The sequence below is a fragment of the Apium graveolens genome, chromosome 4 (assembly GCF_009905375.1).
Source record: "Apium graveolens cultivar Ventura chromosome 4, ASM990537v1, whole genome shotgun sequence".
In the NCBI taxonomy this organism is placed as follows: Eukaryota; Viridiplantae; Streptophyta; class Magnoliopsida; order Apiales; family Apiaceae; genus Apium; species Apium graveolens.
This window is the reverse complement of record NC_133650.1, coordinates 7,291,078-7,308,663: the sequence shown is the minus strand read 5'-3', so window position 1 is coordinate 7,308,663 and position 17,586 is coordinate 7,291,078. Positions and strand designations below refer to the sequence as shown.

Here is a 17,586-nt window from a genome sequence, read left to right as displayed (position 1 = left end):
TTATTGAAAATAAAATGACTTATTATTAAAAACATTACAAAATTAAAAAGAAAACATTACAAGAACATTACAATTTAAAAGATTAAATCTCAAACAAATTAATCACCATTATGAAACCTTGTGATATGCTCAAGTTGGTGATGTTTCTGCCTGTCACGAATTTGGATAGTCCTTTCGATATACATTTCATAGGAGGCTAAAGGTTCTTCTCCTAGATTAGGAGGTGGTAAACCGTCTGCTGCATCATCGTAAGATGGTAAAGAACCGAAAGGAGTGGCATATGTGTCTCTCTCATCCTCAACAATCATATTATGTAGTATAATACACACTCTCATTATTTTAGCGAGATCATCTTTATCCCAAAATCGTGCTGGACCGCGAACAACTGCAAATCGAGATTGCAACACACCAAATGCTCTTTCGACGTCTTTTCGTTGGCCTTCTTGATATTTGGAGAACAATTTTCTCTTCTCACCCTGCGGGCGTGGAATTGTTTTGACAAATGTAGCCCATTCAGGATAGATTCCATCTGTTAGATAGTACCCCATGTCATAGTTATTACCATTAATATTGTAATTTACCTCGGGTGCACGACCTTCTAGTACATCATCAAATATCGGTGACCGATCTAATACATTTATGTCATTATTAGAACCGGCAACTCCGAAAAAGGCATGCCATATCCATAGGTCTGATGAGGCAACAACTTCAAGCAGTATTGTTGGAACTCCTTTATGACCACTCATGAACATCCTTTTCCATGCTTTAGGGCAATTTTTCCACTGTCAGTGCATGCAGTCAATACTACCCATCATACCGGGAAAATCGCGAGCCTCTCCCATCTTTAGAAGACGTTGTACATCATTTGAGTTTGGCTTTCTTAAATATTCATTCTCAAAAATTAAAATGATATCAGTGACAAATTTTTTCAAGCATTCAATTGCAGTGGACTTACCAATACACACATAATCATCAACTGCATCTGCTCCAACTCCATATGCCAACATACGCATGGCCGCCGTGCATTTTTGTAAAGATGATAGGCCCTTTCTTCCCAAGGCATCAACCTGCTGCTGAAAATATGGATCAAAGTTCGAAAGAGCATCCACAATTCGAAGGAACACATGTCTTCCCATTCAAAACCTTCGTCGAAATTTATCAAGAGGGTATACCGGATCTTGAGCAAAATAATCTCTTTGTAAACGTTCATGACCTGCTTCACATTCTCTGCATATCACCCGTCGACCCGTGGTTGATGAGCCTTCTCCATAAATTTGGTTGAAGAGTTCGAGGCGACGATCTTCCAATGAATTATCAAAGAAAAACTCTTCAATAAATTATTTAGACACATCAGGATTTTCATCCATAGTATATATTTGACTTTGTAATATGAATGAAGCAAAAGAGTTACGAACTATCACAAGGAACAAACATGTTATATAGGATGTAAAAAGAATAAAAGGCAACGACTAGCTACAAATAAAAAACAACAAGAACTAAATTCCAACGGCTAGTTCCAAAGAAGTACAAACAAATAACAAGATTCCAACGGCTAATTTCAAACAAGTACAAACAAATAACAAGATTCCAACGACTACTTTCAAAGAGAAACAAACAAATAACTAGCTTCCAAGCAAAAACAAACATACAAATAGCTTCTAACGGCTAGTTCCAACCACGTCTTGATTTAACTTCCTCAATCATTTTGGCATGTATTTCTCGTTGAGCCTCGTTCATCATACTAGTATCAAGCATAAGAAGCTGCATATCTGACTCCTTCTCTTTTCTTGCCTCCTCTTTCCTCTTAAGATCATTAAACTCTGCCATTAGATCTAATCTCCTGCATGTACTAGCTTTTAATTCTTCATACTCTTCAACAACACTTGATTTTGCCTTTCCTTTTCCCTTTCTCTTAGCTGCTTTTGTACCTTTCGGACGAACCGGTGATTCAACAACATTCTCATCTATTGATGTTTCATTCATGGATGATGAGTAGTTCCCAGAATCACTTAATTTAGTTCTCTTTGCACTTCCACTATTTGTCTCTTTAGGCTGTTTCCACTTGGGCTGCCTCCTTAGATCATTCCAATGCTTGTCAAAATTAGACTTCTTATTGTATTTAGCTTTATGAAAGTCATGAGATGCCGCTATTATGTTGTCCAAATTTGTACCACTCCCCATTTTCCGGACAGCTTACTTATAACATGCCCCATATCGTTGAGCCCCTTCATTTATTCGTTGCCACCTTTTTTGATAGCTACTACCCCTCTTTTAATAAGACCGGGTTCACTTTCTTCACAGTAGTTACGAATTCGATCCCAAAATGTTTCACCTTTTTGATCCGTTCCGATATCGGGATCAATCGACACATTCAACCATGCGCTAATTAATAGTTTATCTTCAGTCCAAGTCTATTGGCTTCCGCTTCCCCGTGTATCCTCGACTTCATTTACATCATCGTTCAAATCAATAACATTCGTAGCATCAAAAATAGAATTATGTGAGTGTGGAGAATTTTGATTAGTGGGAGGGATTTGTTGATTTCCGAAATTTGGATGTTGAAAATTTATACCGTACGGAAATTGCGAATTTTGAGGATATGGGTAAAAAGGATTAGGAAACGAGAATTGATGATTTGGTGTTTGGGGATTGTAACACGAATTTTGTTGGTTGAAAAATTGAGAATTATCGATATTTGCATTTTGGGTAACCGGAAAATAAGGATTCGGAAATGGATACGAAAATTGGGTGTTTGAAGTTTGTGAATTCGGATTTGTATTTTGAGGATTGGAAGATGAATTTTGATGGGGATTCATTTTTTTGTATACATATTTTTTTGTATAAGATGAGAGAAGTGTGAAAAATGAGAAGTGAAATTTCTATATTTATAGTGTCCAAATTTTTGAACGTTAAAAATTTTGAACGTTAAATTTCTGTAATTCTACAACGTTCCTGTTAGGAATATATGTGCATTAGTTTGATGATATGTTTAACAAAACACTTAAGTAGAAATTCAGTGTCTGTAGCCTCAACGGATAAGACCACTTTGGCTATCCGTTGATGGTGTAGCTTTACTTAGAAATAAGTCTAGTGTTGTAGCATATTTCAGTCTCTGTATTTAAGATGTAATTCTTAGAAGTTGAGAGAAACTATGAGTCATGTTGACTACTAGAAGATATGCAGATAGGAAGGCCAATTGTAAATATTTCATGCCTTGTAATTTTGTATAAATGAAGTGGTATCAACGGATGACTTAAAGACCTTCAACGGATGAGAAGCTAAGCTTCAACGGATGTCTCTAAAGCTTCAACGGATAACATCCTTCAACGGATGAGTGCATCAACGGATGAAAGCTTCAACGGATGTTCTGTTGATTAACCGTTGATAAGTGGTAGTTGTACCTACAAACAGAGGCACGTGGGTGAACAGAGATAACTGAAATGTGGCAGCCTAATTTCAGGAACATCAGAAAAAGCAGCCGTTCTACTCTAGTATAAAGAGACATTAAGTCAACAAAGTACTGGAGTGAACTGGAGAAGAAACAAGTGGAGATCTTACTTTATTATTTTATTATATCCTTGTCTTCACTTGTAAACTTGGTAATATAAAAACCAAGTAGTAGCTAGTAATTAGATAAGAATTTTTCCAGAGCTGTTTAGAAAAATCTTGAGAGAAAAATTATCTAGTTTGTACTAGGATGCAGCTGTGATCAAATTCTTAGATCACAGAATTTCTGAAATACCATCTCTGGTGGAACAACAAATCCACCAGAAAAGTTTTTAAAGGTTTATTGTGTTCTTTACATTTGTGTTTGAATATATATCTGTCTGTATCAGCTTAAAGCAATTCACACACTTGTTCATCTTGAACACACAGTCTTTATAAACTGCTCAAAACTTGAAAAAGTTTTGAGATTTACATTCAACCCCCCTTCTGTAAATCTCATTGTTAGTTCTCTAGAAATAACAATTGGTATCAGAGCAGGCTCTTGACAAACAAAGAGTTTAAAGATCTTGGAATCTAACAAAGATGAGTAAGAAGGATATTGGAGTAAAAATCCCAGTTCTTGACAGAGACAGTTATCACCACTGGAAGGTGAAAATGCACCTTCATCTACTCTCCCAAGATGAAGGTTATGTAAACTGTATTGAGAATGGTCCTCACATTCCCCACAAAGTAGCCACAGTTGCTACGGCCACAATTGCTGTTGGTCAATCCATTCCAAAACCTAGAGCAGAATGGACAATGGAAGACACAGAAGAAGTCCACAAGGATAAGAAGGCTATGAACATTTTGTTTAATGGTCTTGACAAGGATATGTTTGATAATGTGATAAATTGCTCAACTGCCAAAGAGGTTTGGGACACAGTCCAGCTGCTGTGTGAAGGTACAGAACAAGTAAAAGAGAACAAGATGCAGCTTCTCATTCAACAGTATGAGTATTTTCATTTTGAAGAAAATGAATCTTTAAATGACACATTTAACAGATTCCAAAAGCTGTTGAATGGATTGAAGCTGTATGGTAGAGTGTACCAGGTGAAGGATTCAAATCTTAAATTCTTAAGATCCTTGCCAAAGGAATGGAAACCCATGACTGTCTCCTTAAGAAACTCTCAGGATTATAAGGACTTCACTCTTGAAAGATTATATGGAATCTTGAAGACTTATGAACTAGAGTTGGAACAGGATGAGGTATTGGAGAAGGGGAGAAAGAAAGGAAGTTCAGTTGCATTGGTAGCTGAAAATGAGAGGGAATGCAGACAAGAAACTGTGAGATCTACATCAAACTCCAAAGATGGTACAAGATATCAGGAATCAAGCAAAGGAAAAGAGCAAGTTGCTGAGAATGAAGACAACTCCAGTCAAGATGACTCTGATAGTGTTGATGAGCATCTTGCATTTCTGTCCAGGAGATTTGCAAATATGAAGTTTAAGAAAAACACTAGAGCCACTAAACCTCATAAGAACATGGTGGACAAATCAAAGTTCAAGTGTTTCAATTGTGGTATAAGTGGACACTTTGCAAATGAGTGCAGAAAGCCAACCTCTGAAAAGAAGAAATTTGACCAAGTAGATTACAAGAAGAAATATTTTGATCTGCTCAAGCAAAAGGAAAGGGCTTTCATTACTCAAGAAAAAGATTGGGCAGCTGATGGAGAGGAAGAGAATGAAGATGTGGAGTATGTCAACTTAGCTCTCATGGCTGATTCTGAGGAAAATGAAGTTAGTTCATCAAGCAATCAGGTAACAACTCAGGTAATCACTACTGATGTAACACAACTTACTAAAGAAGAGTGCAATGATGCTTTTAATGACATGTCTACTGAATTGTATCATTTGCGTGTGTCTCTTAAATCTCTTGCTAAAGAAAATAGTAGGATTAAAGAGAACAATCTGTTTTTAAGTAATAGAAATGCTATGTTAGAAGATAAGTTGATTGACCTAGAGAAAACCAAGCTGCATTGTATATCTGTTGAGAATGAACTAGCTGAATCTATTAAGAAAGTAGAAATACTTTCTAATCAATTAAAGAGAGAGCAAGAGGTGATTAAAGCCTGGAAAACATCTAGGGATGTTAGTGCTCAAATTGCCAAGGTCCAAGGAATTGAATCATTCTGTGAAACTGCCTGGGATAAAAACAAAAAGAAACTGGAATTAATTGATGGGCTGTCAACGGATGTGGAATCAACGGATGATGAAGGTTATCCATTGAAGGAAGAAAATGAGCATCCGTTGAAGGTTCCTCAATTAAAACAGGCAGATGTTTCTATTAGTGAAAATCTAAAGAAACTCAACAAAAAGTTTGGTTCAACTTCCAAGAACTTTGTTAAAGAAGAAGCAAGCACATCCAAAGATGTCAGTAAGGTGAATATAGGGCACATGACCTTAGAACAGTTAAATAATAGGCTCAAGATGGTTGAGGATAAAAAGGAAACTAAAAGAAAATCTAACAGAAATGGGAAGGTAGGTGTTAACAAACATAACAATTACACACCTGATAGGTATGCTCCTAGAAAAAGCTGTGTGCATTGTAGTAGTGTTAATCATCTATCTGCTAATTGCAAATCTATTAAGAAAACCCCCATAACTGTACCCTCTTCCATGCCTAACATGTCTGCATCATCTCTACATGCTATGCCTACTATGTCTCAACAGAATCCTTATGCACATTTTGCAAACATGCCATATTTTAACAATCCTTATCTTGCTGCATTTAGTATGCCTCAAATGCCATACAATATGCCTATGTGGAATAACATGTATGCACAATCCATGCCTTATCATATTCCAAATGTGCTAAATGATTCTGTGACTAACCCTACACCTCAACCAACTACATCCAAGACCAAGGTTGACTCAAAGTTACCTAAGTCTAGAGATGCAGGAGGAATGAAGTCTAGGAGAAAGGCTAACAAGAATGGACCCAAGGAAACTTGGGTACCAAAATCAAATTGATTGATTTTATGGTGTGCAGGGAAATAGAAGAAATCTATGGTACTTGGACAGTGGTTGTTCAAGACACATGACAGGAGATTTCTCCCTGCTCACAGAGTTTAAGGAAAGAGCTGGCCCTAGCATAACCTTTGGAGATGACAGCAAAGGGTTTACTATGGGATATGGCTTGATTTCAACAAGGAATGTCATCATTGATGAAGTTGCTTTAGTTGATGGTCTCAAACATAACTTACTGAGCATCAGTCAACTATGTGATAAAGGGAATATAGTTTCCTTCAATTCTGAAGCCTGTGTTGTCACTAGTAAGAAAGACAACAAAGTGGTTCTAACTGGAGTTAGAAAAGGAAATGTGTACTTAGCTGACTTCAACTCTGCAAATGCAGAATCTATTACTTGTCTCTTCAGCAAAGCAAGTTCAGTTGAGAGTTGGCTATGGCACAAGAAGCTATCCCATTTGAATTTCAAGACAATGAATGATCTAGTCAAAAAGGACCTAGTAAGAGGAATTCCTCTTGTTGAATTCTCAAGGGATGGTTTGTGTGATGCTTGTCAGAAAGGCAAACAAAGGAAAGCATCATTCAAAAAGAAGCTTGAAACAACAATTGATGAACCATTACAGCTGCTACATATGGATTTGTTTGGACCAGTCAATGTATTGTCAATTGCAAGAAAAAGATATTGCTTAGTGATTGTAGATGATTTCTCAAAGTTTTCATGGGTCTATTTTCTTGGATCAAAGAATGAAGCAAGTGAAATCATTATCAATCACATCAGGCAAGTCAATAATCATCCTGACCTGAAGGTTAGGAATATCAGGAGTGACAATGGAACTGAGTTCAAGAATTTATCAATGAGGCTGTTCTGTGAAGAAAATGGAATCATGCATGAGTTCTCAGCTCCAAGAACACCTCAGCAAAATGGGGTAGTTGAAAGAAAGAACAGATCTTTAATTGAGGCTGCCAGAACAATGCTTGAAGAATCAAAGTTACCAACATATTTCTGGGCTGAAGCTGTTAATTGTGCCTGTTTCACTCAAAATATCTCTTTGATCAATCAAGCTAAAGGCATGACTCCTTATCAGTTGTTCAAGAGAAGAAAACCAACTCTAAACTTTCTTCATGTCTTTGGATGTAAATGCTTTATACTAAGGAATCAATCTGACCATAAAGGGAAGTTTGATGCAAAGGCTGATGAAGGGATATTTGTTGGTTATTCAGCTGGAAAATCTTATAGGGTCTACAATCTAAGAACCAACATTGTTATGGAATCTGTGCATGTTGTGTTTGATGATAAAAAGATTGATGGACTAACAGATGAGGGACAATATGAGAGACTCAAATTTGACAACATTGAGATATATTGTGATGATAGTGAAGAGGAGACTGATGGAGATAACACTTCAAAAGGGATTCAAAACATGCCCTTGGATAATGCACAAAATACTGCATCCGTTGAAAGTCAGAATTCTGCATCCGTTGATAGAGGCAATGCAGTATCCGTTGAAAGACATGGTGTATCATCCGTTGAAGTACTAAATGAAGCATCCGTTGATCATAGTTTATCAACGGATAATCGATTTACATCATCAGTTGATAGAACTCCAAGTTCCCTGCAAAGGACCAACAACTCAGGGGGAGTTTCAACTAGTCAACACTCTGTCTCACATCATGACAATACTGAGGCCACCTCATCTAGAGCACATCTTCCACTTCAAAGGAAATGGACCAAGAATCATCCCTTTGAACTGATCATTGGTGATGCATCATCTAAAGTGCAAACAAGAAGAGCTACTCAAGATGAATGTCTGTATAGTAGTTTTCTATCTCAGGAGGAACCTAAGAAAGTGGAAGAAGCCTTATTGGATCCAGATTGGATATTAGCTATGCAGGAAGAGCTAAACCAATTTGAGAGAAACCAAGTTTGGAAGCTGGTACCCAAACCAAAGAACAAGAGTCCTATTGACACAAAATGGGTATTCAGAAACAAGATGGATGAAAATGGCATTATCATAAGGAATAAAGCCAGATTGGTTGCTAAAGGCTATTCTCAGCAAGAGGGAATAGATTTTGATGAGACATATGCTCATGTTGCAAGACTTGAAGCCATCAGAATTTTTCTAGCCTATGCAGCTCATGCCAATTTCAAAGTCTATCAAATGGATGTCAAGAGTGCATTTCTAAATGGGAAATTAGAGGAAGAAGTCTATGTAAGTCAACCTCCAGGATTTGAAGATCCAAATTTTCCAGACTATGTATATTATCTGTTGAAAGCACTCTATGGACTGAAGCAAGCACCTAGAGCCTGGTATGAAACCTTATCAAAATTTCTTTTGGAGAATCACTTCACTAGAGGTACTGTTGATAAAACTCTCTTCTTTAGGAATGTTAATGGCTCTAGTATACTTGTTCAAATTTATGTAGACGACATAATATTTGGTTCTAAAGATGATAAACTTTGTAAAAAGTTTGCTAAGCTAATGCAAAGTAATTATGAAATGAGCCTTATGGGAGAACTAACCTATTTTCTTGGTTTACAAATTAAACAAGTTAGTAATGGAATTTTCATTAGTCAAACTAAATATATTCATGATCTTTTAAAGAAGTTTGACTTAATGGAATGTTCATCTGCAAAAACTCCCATGGCCACTGCCACCAAACTTGAAGTAAATAAGACTGAAAGGTCTGTGGACATTACAAGTTATAGAGGCATGGTTGGTTCACTTTTATATTTAACTGCTAGCAGACCAGATATAATGTTTGCTACATGTCTGTGTGCTAGATTTCAAGCTGATCCTAGGGAGTCTCACTTAATAGCTATCAAAAGGATTTTCAGATATCTCAAGGGTACAACAAATTTAGGTATTTGGTATCCTAGAGAATCTGGCTTTGATCTAATTGGTTATTCAGATGCAGACTATGCAGGTTGCAAAATAGACAGGAAAAGTACAACAGGCTCCTGCCAATTCCTGGGAAACAAGCTTGTATCATGGTTTAGCAAAAAGCAAAATTCAGTCTCTACTTCTACAGCTGAGGCTGAATACATTGCTGCTGGAAGTTGCTGCTCTCAAGTGTTATAGATGAGAAATCAACTCCTTGACTATGGACTTCATGTTGATAGAATTCCTATCTTTTGTGACAACACAAGTGTCATAGCCATAACAGAGAATCCTGTACAGCACTCAAGAACCAAGCACATTGATATCAAGTACCACTTCATTAGGGAGCATGTCATGAATGGTACAGTGGAACTACATTTTGTTCCAAGTGAACAACAAATTGCAGACATATTTACCAAGCCACTTGATGAATCAACATTCACAAGATTAGTAAGTGAGCTAGGTATGCTTAATTACTCTTAAAATTCATGTCCTTATTGCAATTTGAATTGAAGCCTGAAATATATTAGTTGCTAGAACAAATTTGACTTTTAACAAAGTTTATACCATCAACGGATGTTTCCTATCCGTTGAAAGTCAAAATTGCTCTATCAACGGATATTCATTATCCGTTGAAAGACAAATACATTTCTGGAATTTTTATCCGTCAACGGATAAAACTGAAGTACCTTTCAACGGATGACAATTTGCCTTATCCGTTGAAATGTCACATCAGTCGATTCAGGTGTTTCACAGCCGTTGATTCTATTTTCTTAACCGTTAATACTCATACATACATCTGTATGTATTGGTTTTAAAGGTAGTTGTTAGAATACTTACAGTTTATTCTTAAACGGCTGAAATTCACTAACATATACTTATTGATTAATCTTTTACTAATTTTTTTTTTTGAAAGCATATAAGCCCTTCTGATTTTTCATTTTTACTTTACGCTTTCTTAAAATTTCAAGCATTTACCATTTTCTCTTTGCAAAACCTTCAAGTTATTCTCTGCAATTTCTACTCACAACAATGGCACCAGTCGTGAAAATTATGTCTCAATCTGGGTTCATCTATGAGAAGAACAATTTCATAGCTTTGGTAGAAAAGAATGAAGCCCATTCAGACTATCACAAAATGATGGACTTCATCAAAAACTGTAAACTTAGCTATGCAATGCTGGAAGCCCCAACGATTTACTGTGAAGTAGTTGAGGAGATTTGGACAACTGCTGAGTTCAACTCCATAGATATGACTATCTCCTTCACTCTCAAAGGTAAAAATCACTGTATTAACTGTGATGATTTACAAGCATGTTTTAAATTACCTGAGAACAATGCCATGACACCACACACTGATAATGATGTATCCAACATGTTAGATTCCATAGGTTATTCTCTTAACTCTGCTAGTTTAGGGAGTATTAGAAGAAAAGGCCTTAGGAAAGAATGGAGTTTTCTTGGGGATGCCTTTATAAAGGTTTTCTCTGGGAAAATTAGTAATTTTGATGCCATAACTTCATCTCTTGTTAATATGCTCTATATGCTTGTTTCTGATAGGTATTTTAACTTTAGCAACTATGTGATGCTAGAATTGGGTACTAGATTAGGTAACAAAGCTAATAGACCTAATAACATCTATTATGCTAGATTCTTTATGTTATTGGCTAACCATGTTGCTGAAGGTTTGGTCATAATCAATGAGAATAATAAACTCAAGTGCTGGGCACAAGAGAAAAGAGTTCTTGCAGATTTATTGAGAATGGATCTCAACAGCAGTGTGCCATTGGTATATTTACCAATCATGAATGCACCTCAGGTAGGTGAGGTAATTGCTTCTACAACTCCTACTTCTTCCAACCCCTCTATTTCTTTATCTTCTAGTGTGGCCATGAAATCTGTGACAATGCCCCAACAGATTTCTAGCAAGGTCACCAAAACTAAACTTTCAAAATCAAAGACAAAGAAAACCACCTCTGTTGTTTCTCAAAAGACAACAGTTGTAACACCAACCATTAACCCTGAGGGGAGTGAACAGGGTGTGAGTGGTGAGGGGAGGGGTGAACATCAAAGAAACCCCCAGGATAAGGAAGGAGAGTTAAGTGCTTCCCAAGCTAGCCAAGCCACAGTTTCTCAAAAAGCTGTGGTGGTTGAAAAGGTATCTAGCACATCCCTAGTTGCATCCTCCCAAAAGGATGTTACTATTGAAAATAGTTCCCAACCAGGAACACAGAACAAACGAGGGAGGGACACTGAAGCCAAACACTCACCAACAAAAGCTTTTATTAGAAGAAAGAAGGCTAGAACCCAATCTTCTACACAGGGTGCACACACTGCACAGATACATCCATCTGTATCTATGCCTTCTCAAACTCAGTTTGATGTGGCTCCAATAAATATGGAGTCACATCCCCATTCTCTCACAATAATCACACATCAATCACCAAACACTTCATCACCATCTCTGGATGTGGATATGTTATTCCCATCAATTCCTGATTCTCCCTCTTTATAGCTCAGGGAGGAGCCCCACTCAAATACAGGTGATCATCATCTCTTAGATGATTTATTGGATCACCCGCAAATTCTTTCAGATATAATTGAAGGATCTGTGTCACCACATCTCAAATCAATCTACACAGATTCAACAGTTATATCACTTTCAATTTCAACTTCTTTTCCTTCTTCAACGGATATCACTCATCCGTTGACAAGTGGTTGCTCTTCAACGGATAAGCTTAACAGCAGTTATCCGTTGATAACATCAGTTTCACCTTCAACGGATATTCCACATCCGTTGATAGTCTCTCCACACATAACTGAATCAATTCCAAGTGTAGAAGACATGAATACTGTGCAATCACTCTTAGGATTGAGGGAAGGGAGTGAAAATTTGAGTGAGAGGCTGGGTTGCTCCCAGGCAAAAGGAGAGATTGAGAGCTCAAAAATGCATGCTATTTCTTCCAGCATGGCAAAAGTAAGTGAGAGGAGTACCACCTTAGTAGGTGAAGGTGAGGGAGTGAGTTGTGTGAGCCAGGGGAGCCCCTGATGCAAGAAAATAGAGAAAAAGAGAGAAAGGCAGGTACAGTAGATATAAGGGTGGAACCAGCCATTGCTAGTGAGTCAATGATTGTGGATGATGCTGAAAAGGAAAGACAATTTCAGCAACATTACAAAGCTGTAATTGATAACATTTCCTTGGATGCTGACACTTTTACTCATCCTGTGTCAGCCTATCAAATGTTGGCTGCTCAGGGCAATGAGGAGGCAGAAAAGACACTACATCTAGTACACACAACAGAATCTCTTCAAAGGGATAAAGCTGCTATTAACAAGATGCCTTCTACAGCTGGTGAGCCATCTGAGGAATTTGGAGTAAATTCTGATGATGATGACTCTGTTTCTTTTGATGGAAGCATGAACTTAGGGGGAGATGAAGGCCCTAGTTCAATTCCAAATCTACCTGAATGGGCTTTGACAAAGGAGTATAGATCAGGGGAATTCAATGTCTCCTTAGTCAAACAAATCAACACTATTCAACAGGCTATTCAGAACACTTCACATGCAAGTATCAAGGCTATCCTTCAAGCTCACCTGGACTCACTGCATCTCATGAAGTTGCAGCAAGTAAAGCAGAATCTGAGTATGGATGATCTCAGGAAGGATATTGCTGACTTGAAATCCTACAGTTCTGAAAAATTGGATTCAGTCATGCCCTATGGTACATTGCAGGACTTGGTTTTGAGATTGAAAAAGGAATCAGTTACTGAGAAAAGGCTGGCCAAGTTGGAAGACAGAGTTCAAGTTATTGAAGATTCTGTGGCCACCATTCTTCACAACCAACAATCTCAAACCAGTCTCCTAATGCCGCTGGCAAAAGCACAAGGCTTGACCCCTCTTCTTGATGATAACAAAAAGGGGGAGAGTAAAAGGGAAGGGGAAGGAGAGCCATCTACAAAAATCAAAATATCTAAAGTGCTAGTTCCTGCCATCACTACTTCTCCAATCATTCAAATCAAAGGAAAGCCTGATGGAATTGATTTGATTCAGCTAGCAGCAGCTGAAATTCAAGTGAAAGAGCAAAGGAGGAGAATTGATGAAAGGTTGCAACTGTTGTTTGGCTCTACACAAGATAAATCAACATCTGTGAAATATAGCACAAAGATTGAACCAATCAACATGGAGCTCAAGCCAGTAGGGAGACATAAGGATGGAGAAGCTTCTTCCAAAGAACTACAAGCTATAATTCTCAAGCCCAATAAAAGATCCAATAAGGACTCTACAAAGAATCCTTTAAAAGAAGTGGACTTTCCTCCTCCAAAAGCTGATGAGAACAAGCTTTTAGGTAGGAGTATTGCTTATCTCAAAGAGACCATGGATGAGGCTGTAAGGAGAAATAGGGCTATTATCTCTAGAGAGGGAAAGAGCATATGTGTGATGCAAGGACATCCCAAATTCTCAATAGCCAAGAAGGAAGAAGTCAAGCAACTAAAGGCTGACAAAAGAGCACAAGCAAAGCTTGAACAACAGCTAAAGTCAAGTCAAGTTGAAGAAGAGAAAGGAATTGAAGTCAGGGGTGAAGACAAGATTGCAAACCTAGATGAGGTTTTTGGGAGTATATTTGGTGAGAGTATGGAAGAAAGAGAGGAATGGCAGAAGGGAAACAGAAGAAAGGCCAAGGCACATAGAAGGAGTGAAGATAATACTGAAGTAACCAAATCTATATCTAAACCACTACCTTCCATACCTGAACCTCTTGTTGCTAATCCCACTATAAACATCCATGGTGAACCAATCATTCCAAAAGAGGAACCTATTGATTGGGACACCATCAAATTGCCTACCTTTCTAACCACTCTTCCACTACCAAAGAAACAGAAAAGAAAACCCAAATCTACACCTCCCATAACCTCTAAGAAATTCACTCAAAAACAAAAGCCTAAGCCTAAGCCATCCATTTCTAAAGATGATTATGTTCACATCTGTGACATAAAAGAAATTTCAGACATTGAACTCTATCTGGATGAGCTGGAGGATGTAAGAGGAATAGCTGCTTACAGACAGCTACCAGAGAGATTAGTGTTCAGATACAAAGGAGCTGGGGAAAGAACATGGCCTCTCCACAGGATTCTGAATGAAGGCTACTCTACCTTGATTAGAGTCTTTTCAACTATACAAAAGGATTCTGGCTTTACCAGAACTGCCAAGACTGAAATTCTCAACAAGATTGCCAATATAAGGAAAACTTGGAGGGAGCCCAATGCTTTACCCAGGACTTTACTCATTCAAGAAAGGGGAATTACAATTCACAAATCACCTCATTGGTTGATGGAATTTAGAGATGATAAAGGAGTCAGAAGATTTTTCAGACTTGAAGACCAACTCAAGATTGCCAGCAATGAAACTCTCAAGGAAATGCAATCTAAGTTGGATATCAGTGTTGAAGATGAAGCTGAATTCTTCAGACAACTCCAACTCCAAATTGAGGAAAATGACAAAGGGCTAGGAAAGAAAACCAGGGAACAAAGAAGAAAAAGATGATTTGCTCAGGCTAAAGGAGTATCCTTGGAAATACTATAAATCTTCAATTTCCTCCTAGTACATACATTTTTGCAGCATTTTCAAATTTCTACTTAGTTTCAATTCATATATCTGTTAAGTGTTTTGTTATCATCAAGTTAACCCTGAATTTATGCCTACAATTCTTATAGACATAAATAGGGGGAGATTGTTAGGAATATATGTGCATTAGTTTGATGATATGTTTAACAAAACACTTAAGTAGAAATTCAGTGTCTGTAACCTCAACGGATAAGACCACTTTGGCTATCCGTTGATGGTGTAGCTTTACTTAGAAATAAGTCTAGTGTTGTAGCATATTTCAGTCTCTGTATTTAAGATGTAATTCTTAGAAGTTGAGAGAAACTATGAGTCATGTTGACTACTAGAAGATATGCAGATAGGAAGGCCAATTGTAAATATTTCATGCCTTGTAATTTTGTATAAATGAAGTGGTATCAACGGATGACTTAAAGACCTTCAACGGATGAGAAGCTAAGCTTCAACGGATGTCTCTAAAGCTTCAACGGATAACATCCTTCAACGGATGAGTGCATCAACGGATGAAAGCTTCAACGGATGTTCTGTTGATTAACCGTTGATAAGTGGTAGTTGTACCTACAAACAGAGGCACGTGGGTGAACAGAGATAACTGAAATGTGGCAGCCTAATTTCAGGAACATCAGAAAAAGCAGCTGTTCTACTCTAGTATAAAGAGACATTAAGTCAATAAAGTACTGGAGTGAACTGGAGAAGAAACAAGTGGAGATCTTACTTTATTATTTTATTATATCCTTGTCTTCACTTGTAAACTTGGTAATATAAAAACCAAGTAGTAGCTAGTAATTAGATAAGAATTTTTCCAGAGCTGTTTAGAAAAATCTTGAGAGAAAAATTATCTAGTTTGTACTAGGATGCAGCTGTGATCAAATTCTTAGATCACAGAATTTCTGAAATACCATCTCTGGTGGAACAACAAATCCACCAGAAAAGTTTTTAAAGGTTTATTGTGTTCTTTACATTTGTGTTTGAATATATATCTGTCTGTATCAGCTTAAAGCAATTCACACACTTGTTCATCTTGAACACACAGTCTTTATTAACTGCTCAAAACTTGAAAAAGTTTTGAGATTTACATTCAACCCCCCTTCTGTAAATCTCATTGTTAGTTCTCTAGAAATAACAGTTCCTTTGCTTTGCTTTTCAAAATTTGCAACATTAATATTCACTTTCTTATGGCACATGCACTGCAAAGTTCACAGATATGCAATAAGATATAATAAAATAAGAAAAAGATAGGCAGTTGGTCAGGCCCGGAAAAGTGGACCTGTCCAGTTTTTATTATTCTCGTCCAGTGCATGTGGCTTGGCCAGTTCCTTTTCTCTTTCTGCCACATAAGGAGTTGGGTCTCCCATTGGACCTGCTCTTACACCAACTGCGACTTCTTGAAAACAAACGTCATTGCCTTGTATCTTTTTTTCTGGATTAGAATTATGATGGAGGCTACTTCAATTCATACAATGCTTACTTTCTTTTAACTATTATTTTTGCTCTACTTGAGATTACTGAATGTGTGAAGTAGATATTTGATTTTTTAAACAGATTTAGTCTAGTATGTATAGGCCTTTGGGTAGAAAATCAAAATATAAAGCCGTACATTTCCATTATTTACTCTTTTGCTTAATTAATTATACACGCATTCAAACTCTTGACCTTTTGCAAGCTGCCTGAACACTTCTTTGGCTTATCTGCCCGTTATTTGGTTGTACAATTAAGAGGGTTAATAGTATTATTCCCGGGTTAGTTACATTTTGTAATCCTCACCTTTCATTTAAAATCAAAACAGTATATCTACTTTGCAAAACACAGTTTGCAATTTTAACTTTCAAAATCAAATATACCATGCATCCCTTCATAATTTTCAGTTATAAAATTGGAATTGAGATGTTTAATATTAATAACTAAAATTTTAAATCAATAAAAAAATATTTTTTAATACATTTTTACATGAAAAAGATGATAGCTATCTGCTATTAATAATACTCTAAATTAATCATAATGCTAACTACTTAAAATATATTTATCAAACAAAATATATATTTATATATATAATCATAAAGTTTCTGAATCTATATTTTAATTTTTTAACAATTATATTGATTAAAATATAAAATAATTGACATTAATATTATTTTTATAATTTAAAATTCTAACTTTTAGTTTAATTTAAAAAAATTAAAATTATTATTTAAATATTTCGCTGAATTTTAATTTTACCGTCCAATATATATATATATATATATATATATATATATATATATATATATATCTTTAACAAAATGGTTAAAATGATGCATATTGTATTGATGTCGAAAGTTAAGGGTAGCAAACTCTATTTTTGAAAGTAAGTATATAGTTTTGGTATTTTTTTTTGACAAATATGACTTATAACCTTACAAATGAGTTTCTGTTCTTATAAATTCTCGGGGTGGACGAGGATCGAACCCAGTACCTGGGACGACAGAGGATAAACTCTTAATTAATTGAGTTATCCAACCGTGCTCATATAGTTTTGGTATTTAATAATGAAAGGCGGAGTTACAAAATGCATTTAACTCTATCAGTCCCTTATCCAAATTGGATCAATTTTGGAAAAAATGAAAAAACTTTAAAACGCAGGACATCTTTCTTGTATGG

General features: G+C 36.5%; 3 protein-coding genes across 3 annotated transcripts; all 3 read right to left on the bottom strand.

Annotated features, from left to right (window-relative positions):
- Positions 1-98: 98 nt before the first annotated feature.
- LOC141718254 (uncharacterized) lies at positions 99-746 on the bottom strand. The gene has a single exon (XM_074520638.1). The coding sequence runs from the start codon at positions 744-746 to the stop codon at positions 99-101; it is 648 nt and encodes a 215-aa protein (XP_074376739.1).
- A 39-nt stretch (positions 747-785) lies between these two features.
- Positions 786-1,136, bottom strand: LOC141718253 (uncharacterized). Its single transcript, XM_074520637.1, has one exon. The coding sequence runs from the start codon at positions 1,134-1,136 to the stop codon at positions 786-788; it is 351 nt and encodes a 116-aa protein (XP_074376738.1).
- A 529-nt stretch (positions 1,137-1,665) lies between these two features.
- LOC141718252 (uncharacterized) lies at positions 1,666-2,181 on the bottom strand. Its single transcript, XM_074520635.1, has one exon. The coding sequence runs from the start codon at positions 2,179-2,181 to the stop codon at positions 1,666-1,668; it is 516 nt and encodes a 171-aa protein (XP_074376736.1).
- Between the last annotated feature and the right edge of the window lie 15,405 nt (positions 2,182-17,586).